The sequence below is a fragment of the Helianthus annuus genome, chromosome 10 (assembly GCF_002127325.2).
Source record: "Helianthus annuus cultivar XRQ/B chromosome 10, HanXRQr2.0-SUNRISE, whole genome shotgun sequence".
Lineage (NCBI taxonomy): Eukaryota > Viridiplantae > Streptophyta > Magnoliopsida > Asterales > Asteraceae > Helianthus > Helianthus annuus.
The window spans coordinates 36,416,761-36,425,604 of record NC_035442.2 but is presented as its reverse complement, the minus strand read 5'-3'; the positions used below and the strand labels follow the sequence as shown (position 1 = coordinate 36,425,604).

Below are 8,844 nucleotides of genomic sequence, written 5' to 3'. Positions count from 1 at the left end.
ATAGGTGATGTTGCATGTGTATTTGAACCCCTCCATTGGTGATGATCTTATTTTATGCTTACATGAGACAAATTAATGCATTGTTAGCCTCCTCATGAGGATTAAACCTCGTGCTTAATCCTTTACGTAAAAGTGAATTGGGTAATATTTCTATATACACACATAGATGGCTATGCAATATTAAATGCATAAACATAAGCATCTTAATCTTCTAGAAGAGTAGTGGTCAAAGACTAATCATTGTATCGATACCGTCGATCTGTCGTCATCAATATTGCAACAAGGGAGACTCGCTGCATGCCGTGTCTTGTTGGATTTGGTCCATTTATGATCTGCTAAAAGGCGACAAAGGCGTCACCTTTTGTCGTATGGTTGTATAACGTGCTACCGGCAATCTCGTGCCCAAATACACCTAACAATTATCATTATTATGTCATAAATCCAGGATTGCGTCTCTAGATCCAACGACAACTAATGCTTAACGTAACTGGCTAAACTTTTACTTGTCAGTTATCTTACGCATTCAAACTTACACCGATCCGTACGAATATTACACCATCATCTAAGTTTATCATAAAACACAAAATATAATAATAACTTTTAACTTCAAAATAATCAAATCCAACAAAACATATCCAAATAGGCAAACACCCCTTTGTGTCTTGGTCATAGTACAAGTGTTCCAATTTCCATACCCTTCAAAGTTCAAACACTCATATAAAATACTAACCAAAAAAAAAAAAGTAAAATCACATGAAATTTGGCAATATAAATCCGAGTCAAAGGCCGTGTTTTGGACTCAAACACTTGTAGAAAATTCTTGGTAAATCGTTGCACAGTACGTAGCCAAAGAAAGTGACACTGAGTCAATCACAAGTCGGTCAGATACCTTTTCTGTTGATGAATTTGAGATGGGTTTTCGATCTTTGAACCTTAAGTTGTCACATCGGTAAATCTTTAATCTTTTTTTCACTGTTACAGCTCCTTTGATTCAAGAATCTTGTTCTTTTTCAAGAACCCTAATTGGGTTTTGAAAAAAAATATCCAATCTTTAGCTGTTAAATCACTTCAGTTAGCCCTAATTCGAAAAGGGTTTGGATTAAACCTAGTTTCTTGGGGTTTACGAGGTGGGTTTGTTGTTTAATCCCCAAATTGTTGCTAAATTGAATCTGAAAAATTGGGGGTTTGTGGTTAAAAATTGAATCTTGAATCTTGATATTGGGGTTTGATGAGATGGAGGAAAATGCAGCAGCTTTACATACTGCTATGAATTCTGTACAAGCATTGGGTAAGGGCTTCGATGTTAATTTCGATACAAGGTTGCTGTATTGTAAAGGGGTAGCAGGGTCTAAGGTTGTGGAGATTGATGAAGAACACACAAGGGATCTTTGGATTTATGATAATTTGGTTGTGCCGAATGTGTCGAGAGATGTAGAGAATTATCAGGATTCGATTGACCGTGTTATGTCCGGGGTTTGCAGTTATCATGAGGTATATCGTTGATCGCTGTTAGTTTTTGGTTTTTGTTGTAGTTGGTTCATGTTATAAGAATCTTTGTTGTTAGTTACGGGCTTTTGATGTTCAAACGTAGCGTTTTTAAGGTTTGAAGTAATTATAATTTATAAAAAAAACTTGAAGTTAAAATATACTGAACTTATAAGAATATTATTTATAAGGGTGAACTATATGATTGCAGATGGTCGAGTATTTCAACAAGAGAGCTAACCTATCAGGAAACGTTCCTCTCGGTAGCTTCAATGCTGCGTTTAGTTTTACGGGTTCAAAACATGTAGATTCCGCAGCAACTAAAACCCTATGTATGGATGGTTATTTCATCCCGCTTTCTAAATTTCAGCTCACAAAACCGTCTTTAGTGTTGCACGAAAGTGTTAAACGAGCAGTTCCCGCAACGTGGGACCCACCAGCCTTAGCAAGGTATTCATTTTATTGGGATTAATTTAGTATGTAATTTTTTAAAAGTATGTATATGAAACTGCCTTATATTTTTTTGTTTTAACGTAATATAATTTTGTGTTTTTTTTTTTAACTTAACGTTATCACTGATGGTTTATTTATACATTATCTTTTGTGTGATAGCTTTATCGAGAATTTTGGCACACATGTAATCACATCGGTTACAATTGGCGGTAAAGATGTAATATATGTGAAACAACACCAATCGTCACCTTTGTCGACCGCTGAAATAAAAAACTATGTTCAAGATATAGGAAACCAGAGGTTCACCAACCCTGAAAACCTTACCAATTCCGGTCTTTTGAGACACAAGGAAAAGGTTAGTTTCTCTTTTCTTATTTGTTTATGCAACAACATTGCGTTTTTTTTTTTTTTGTTCTTTCGTTTTTCGTGTATAAACTCTTCAAGTTGTTTCTTACTAGGGGTGGCAAAATGTGCAAACAGAATATTTTAATAACGGAGAAATGGGTCATTTCGGAATGGCGCTCAAACTCTTCTGTGTCCATTATAATCAATTAAGCCGTTAATCATGGTTACACAATAATACTATGTACATAAGAGTAAAGTACACGTATAGTCCCTATGGTTTTTCAAAATTTTGGATTTGGTCCCTAGCTTTCCAAAAGTACACGAATGGTCCCTGTGGTTTGCACTTTGTAACACATTTAGTCCCCAGCCAACAAATCTAAAGGTTTCAGGAGGTCCAAGTTAGGAACTAAATGTGTTACAAAGCGCAAACCACAGGAACCGTCCATGTACTTTTGGCAAAAGTTGGGGCATAAATGCTTTAAGTGAGACCATCCATGTACTTCTGGAGAGCTAGGGACCAGTTCCAAAATTTTGAAAAACCACAGGGATTATTTGTGTACTTTACTCTTTACATAGGAGTATAATAATAAGATTCTTTAGGAGATTGTATGTAACAAAAATAGACTTTGGTTATAACACAACCCAAATTTTTAAACCAGGGTCAAAGTGTCAAACTGTTTGGCTCCTTTCCATTTTAGTTTAATTTTTAACGTTGAGCGTGAGATATAACACAACTCAAGTCGACCCATTAACAAGTAAATGGGTCAAAATTGCCACCTAGAGTTCTTAAGTTATTCTTTTAGTACTACCATTTTCTTGGAAATATCACTAGGTGTGATTTTGATTTGTATTTTTCCACCGGTCATTTTTTTGTCTTTCTACAGGGTGGCGATCCATCGTTGTTTAGTAGCCAAGGCGTATATCCTCAACCCGCAAGTGCACCATCACTTGGTGGAAATGCAAAGGAAGTATGTAAGACTGTATGCTTGTACCTTTTCTGTTAAATTCTAGCAATTTATTTGACAGTGAAAAGTCAATGGTTGACTTTTTCTCATTTGAGCGAGTAGTAAAAGTGTAAAACATGGTGGCAATTTCATTATAATTTTGAAATTTCATATCATATTTACCCTTTTAAAGCACTAAATATGTCATATTTATCTATTCCGTGGTAAACATCGTAAACACAGTTACTTATAACATTCTATTTCTTTGAATGAACACAGCGAACATTATGAGCTAAGATGATTTACAGATATAAAATTGTTTTCTTGTTCGGTTATACAGAAAAAAAGGACGTTATAGGTATTTTTTTTCTTTTTAATTACGGAATGAGTAAATATGATATTGAAACTTTTTTGAAAGGGTAAATATAATACCATGTATTTTTAAGGTTTTATAAAGTTGTTGCAATATTAGACTATAATTTATTTTTTTTATTGTTACACAGGATGTAACGGTTATTTTTAGAAGAAGGGGAGGAGATGATTTAGAGCAAAGCCATATTCAATGGGGTAAAACTATAAAATACTCTCCGGATGTCATCGCCATGTCATTCGTTCCCATCACTTCTCTTCTAGACGGATTATCCGGAAAGGAGCATTTGACCCGCGCTATAGATCTTTACCTTGAATGTAAGTGTGTATATGTGCCTCATATCGTCGAATGTGATATTTAATATTTATGTGAAATAAAATATAGAAAACCAACTCACAAATTATTTTTTATGTGTTGTAACTCGTTTGGTGCCCAGACAAGCCTCAGATCGAAGAGCTGAGATATTTCCTCGAGTTCCAGGTGGCACGAGTGTGGGCCCCGTTACAAGACCGGCCTGCAGGACATCAAAGAAAGGAGCCCGTTTGTCCTTCTTTACAATTTAGCATGATGGGCCAAAAGCTTTATGTTTCTCAAGATCAGGTATGTGTCTTTGAATCCATGTTTTTTCGTGTTAGTATACGAACATGAGCGTAAGACGGTAGGGGTGTGCACGGTTCGGTTATTTGCATTGACTGAAACTGTAACCAAAGTCATCGGTTAATCGGTTCGGTTAATTTTTTGATTTTCGGTTCGGTTAATAACCAAATCAAATAAGGGCTAAAATATTTGCTTAGAAATGCATGTAATGGAGGTATAAATACATGAAATAGAGGTATAAAGGCTAGAAATATATGAAAATATAAATGGTTTGGTTCGGTCAACCGATGGTACAAAAAATAACCGATAACCGATTTTCGATTAATTTGGGTTTGGTTTTATCGGTTTCAGTTAACAGTTCGGTTATTGCTCACCCCTATAAGACGGTTAGTAAATGGTTTGTACGATACACTTATTTGATGCATCGCCCAAAATCTGATATATAGTCTAGGGGCGTGCACGGTTCGATTTTAGCATTAACCGAAACAGTAACCGAAGTCATCAGTTAACCGGTTCAGTTTATTCGGTTAGTTTGTCGGTTTTCGGTTCGGTTAATTTCGGTTAATTACCAAACCAACCAAGGGCTAAATTTTTTGTTTAGAAATACATGCAATCGAGGTATAAATACATGAAATGGATGTATATATACATGAACTGGAGGTATATATAAATAAAATGGAGGTATAAATACATGAAATGGAAGTATAAAGCTAGAAATATATGAAGATATAACTGATTCGGTTCGGTACGGTAAATTTCAGTTAACCTATGGTATTGAAAAAAACCAATAACCGATTTTCAGTTAATTCGGTTTCGGTTAATTTCAGTTCGGCTTCGTCGGTTTTCGGTTTCGGTTGACCTATTTGACCTCACTGAGCATTAACATAGTATCGATTCATTTGCAAATGTCAATTGGGGTTGTATCTTTATTTGATAATGGGTCCAAAGGGTAAAGATATAAAACTGAGTTTTACATAAGTACTAAAAATTATGTTTGTGATGGGCCCCATACTCGGTTATACTGATTGATTATGGGTTAAACGGGTCTTGAAGTGGGTCAATGTTGTACCGTTTTGATGATCGATCAAATAGGTAAAAATATAAGAACAGGTAACAGGTTAAACTGGTCAAGGGCCACCTAATGTGTATTCATTCAAATGTTCACAACTACCGTTAACGGTTTTATTTAAAGGAATTTACGATATTATGTTTTAATGGTACTATAGTTCTGTAATCAAATTTAATTCACTCGTATGGTACTACATGGCCCGTTTTGATCTGTAACCAAAATCATTTGTTTTTGTTATTATTACTAATAAGTTATTCATTTTGTGTATTTATACATAGATATCGGTGGGACGCAAGCCTGTTACAGGCATACGATTATGCTTAGAAGGTGCAAAACATAACCGATTAGCCATTCATATCCAACACCTGCAATCCCTCCCAAAAATCCTCCGTCCATACTGGGACACACACGTAGCCATTGGCGCACCCAAGTGGCTAGGACCCGAGGAGCAAGACAGCCGGTGGTTCGAGCCCGTTAAGTGGAAAAACTTCTCTCATGTCAGCACCGCACCAATCGAGAGCCCTGAAGCCTTTATCGGAGACTCATGTGGGGTGCACATCGTCACTGGGGCCCAGCTTGGTGTCTGGGATTTCGGGTCAAGAAACGTTCTTTACATGAAGCTTTTATATTCCCGGTTACCCGGTTGCACTGTTCGAAGATCTTTGTGGGACCACTCTCCGACCGACAAGTCAAAGTGGTCAACTGACAATGGAAACAGTGTCGGTGATTCGAGCTCAGGTTCAGGAAGTAATAATAAGCTGGTAAAGTTTGTCGATACGTCGGAGATGAGTAAGGGGCCCGCGGATCCGCCGGGTCATTGGGTGGTTACTGGTGGTAAGCTTGGTGTGGAGAAAAAGAAAATTGTATTGAGACTCAAGTATTCTCTGCTAAACTATTGAGTGTGGTTAAGTTGGTACCGGGCCGGATCATGGTGTATCGTTTCGGATTTTTGTTTCTTGGTAGGAGTGTTTTAACTTATGTAGAAAGTTTCCGAATATTTTGCTCTTGGGTCGCGTCGCGTATTAACGATGTATGGACAATTATGTATCGTATAAATCGCGTTACAGTCTAGGATTGTAAATTGGACAATTATTTTTAACAAAAATAACTCGGCGTATAAACTAACAAACTGAAAACCACAGTCATAAATCCCCTTTTTATTCAATACAGGATGGGCCGGTTGAACCGGGAACCGCCATCTTGAACCTAACCGATTCGGGTTGGCTTTCTATACTGGTTTGATATTGGTATTCTCAGAGATCTTCAAACTGACGACCTCGAAATGTTTGGCCGAACCGCCAACCAGAAGGTGCCACGTTGTAGCTAGTGACAACTCTTCCGTCACTGGCTGTTACTCTAAAAGAGAGGCTTTGACCGTCGAGATAAGAGTTGCTTTGCCAGTTTTGGCCCCAGTTTCTTGTCATTGTTTGCCATCCTGTTTTCGACCCTTTGATCGCGACGCTATGAACATCCCCTGCACCGCCCACGTTGGTGATCAAAACCAAGTTGAAGTAAGAGTGACCATTGATTGTGAACCTCATGCCTCCTTGCTTTATACATGGTACCCTATATAAAATACACCACAAATTGAAAAATAAACTTTATAAACTTTTTAGTATACTTAAATAATTTATTTTTTTCTTTTCTTTTGTTAATTAAGCTCTTCTGTTTATAACTAATCTTGTCATTAATTGGTTTCTATTTTCTTAACCACACTGTGTTACCACGTCACACCCTATTGAGACTTTATCAGTGGCTTTTGCTGACTAGGATTTTACTGTATACGTTTGTTTTATTTTTTGCTGAGTAGGATTTTACTGTATACGTTTTTTTTTTTTTTTTGCTTAGAAGGATTTTACTGTATACGTTTGTTTTATTTATTGAGATAATAATTTAAACCAATACGTCCCAAAATGATAATACCTTCTATAAGCAACGGGTACGATTCCAGCCCGATACTGTGCGATCTTCAAGAAAGCCGGTTGCGACAGATCGAAGTGACGGAGAGGCGGGTTGCACCACCCGCCATTGTCATTGGCCAATGCATAATTTGGTGGACAATAGTTGGTGGCGGTGACGGTGATGATGCCATGTAGACACCATTTTTGGTCGTCGACACACCGCAACTGGTAGCAGGCGCCGCAGCTCAGCCCGTTGTTAAAGAGGGAGGAGCTCAATGCAGCCGTGTTTGTGCCGTAGCCATCACTGTAGAGGTTACCGTAGCCACATGCACCACCTGTGCATTAAAATTGTTCATAAAAAGTTAGTTGATAAAGAGGTTTGGTGCCACCCATGCAATATTACAACCGTGTGACACAAACTTAGGGGCTGTTTGGCAACATCTGAATGGTTAAGTGCTGAACCAGTAAGAGGTCTGAACCATTAAGTGCTGAACTAGTAAGATGTCTGAACCATTAAGACCCTGTATAATGCTTAACCGTTTAGAGGCAAATGTCTGACCAATTCAGATTAAAGGTCTTAACCATTCAGACTCTGTATAAATCTTAACCATTCAGAGGCAAATGTCTGAACCATTCAGACATCTACTTGTTTTGTAAAATGAGTAAACTTTTGAAATAAACTAATTCAAATAATTTGTTTTCATTCGTTTAACTTTAACCAAATAAATGAATTAAAACAACAGTTAAACAAACATAATTTGTTATATTCATTCATGAAGAAACTAAATGCGTTCGTGTTAGTTTTTTGTGTATGTTCATTTGTTATTTTTTTAAACGAATATAAATGAACACAAACATAACTGAGCCAACACAAAGTAGACAAACGAAGACCGATTAAAAATTATGACAATATTGAAGTTAAAGAACAATAAATACAAACATCATTATAAAAGGAAACAACATGTAAATTAAATTAGTTTAAATACAATTAATCAGAAAATTCAAATTGGTTCTAAATTAATATTAGTGATAAGTATACTTAACAAACGAACAAAAAAGAATGTTGACGAACGTAAACGAACAAACGAGTCATCATGTTTGTTTATCAAACATGTGTACACACCACACACATAATAAGCACGTCACACTAGCACAAAATGACATAGACACATACCCATGGTACCAGACGCGTCTTCGCCACCATAAAAAGTTGCATGCGCCTTTTGCCAACCGCCTTTTAAGCCATGGGAGGTACGGAAAGACAAGATGATGATACTTAAAAGCATGAGATTACCCATGATTTGCATGAAAAGTTGTACGTACAATGAAGAGAGAGAGAGAGAGATAGAGAGAGAGATGGTTGGAAAGAGGAGGGAGATATGGAAGGTATAAATAGGTGATTAGGTGGAAAGAGTAGATGGAAGGAGTACGTGTGCATGTAATGGAATCACGTTTAAAGGTGGCAAAAAAGCCCCAATAATTCAATTCAAATCATATGCATACATCCATGCAACCGGCTATGCATATGACTCAATTAAACTCTAACTTTGACTTTCATAGTTTGTTAGGTATACGTGTAAAATCGATATGAATTAAGATCGGGTCGGATCAGATTTGGTTGTTAGTTTTATCATTATCAATTAGTTTACATATAAACGCATATAAAAAAACATTTTTATA

The 8,844-nt window shown here is 36.7% G+C and overlaps 2 protein-coding genes across 2 annotated transcripts; one reads left to right on the top strand and one right to left on the bottom strand.

Annotated features, from left to right (window-relative positions):
* Positions 1-738: 738 nt before the first annotated feature.
* LOC110884422 (MACPF domain-containing protein CAD1) lies at positions 739-6,368 on the top strand. The gene is made up of 7 exons (XM_022132134.2): positions 739-1,491; positions 1,697-1,935; positions 2,098-2,293; positions 3,168-3,251; positions 3,731-3,914; positions 4,034-4,197; positions 5,542-6,368. Exons 1-7 carry the CDS (start codon positions 1,234-1,236, stop codon positions 6,160-6,162), a joined length of 1,746 nt encoding a protein of 581 aa, XP_021987826.1. The 5' UTR covers positions 739-1,233; the 3' UTR covers positions 6,163-6,368.
* On the bottom strand, positions 6,297-8,518 carry LOC110884423 (expansin-A10). Its single transcript, XM_022132135.2, has 3 exons — positions 8,339-8,518; positions 7,187-7,499; positions 6,297-6,829 (listed from the first exon to the last, which is right to left on the bottom strand). The coding sequence occupies exons 1-3, from the start codon at positions 8,469-8,471 to the stop codon at positions 6,517-6,519; spliced, it is 759 nt and encodes a 252-aa protein (XP_021987827.1). The 5' UTR covers positions 8,472-8,518; the 3' UTR covers positions 6,297-6,516.
* Positions 8,519-8,844: the final 326 nt, after the last annotated feature.

Coding starts and splice junctions, on each gene's coding strand:
- LOC110884422 (XM_022132134.2), top strand. CDS start 1,234: ATGGAGGAAAATGCAGCAGCTTTACATACTGCTATGAATTCTGTACAA. Junction 3,915..4,033: donor TATAGATCTTTACCTTGAAT/GTAAGTGTGTAT, acceptor TTTGGTGCCCAG/ACAAGCCTCAGATCGAAGAG. Junction 4,198..5,541: donor TTTATGTTTCTCAAGATCAG/GTATGTGTCTTT, acceptor ATTTATACATAG/ATATCGGTGGGACGCAAGCC.
- LOC110884423 (XM_022132135.2), bottom strand. CDS start 8,471: ATGCAAATCATGGGTAATCTCATGCTTTTAAGTATCATCATCTTGTCT. Junction 7,500..8,338: donor AGACGCGTCTGGTACCATGG/GTATGTGTCTAT, acceptor TTTAATGCACAG/GTGGTGCATGTGGCTACGGT. Junction 6,830..7,186: donor GTACCCGTTGCTTATAGAAG/GTATTATCATTT, acceptor TATTTTATATAG/GGTACCATGTATAAAGCAAG.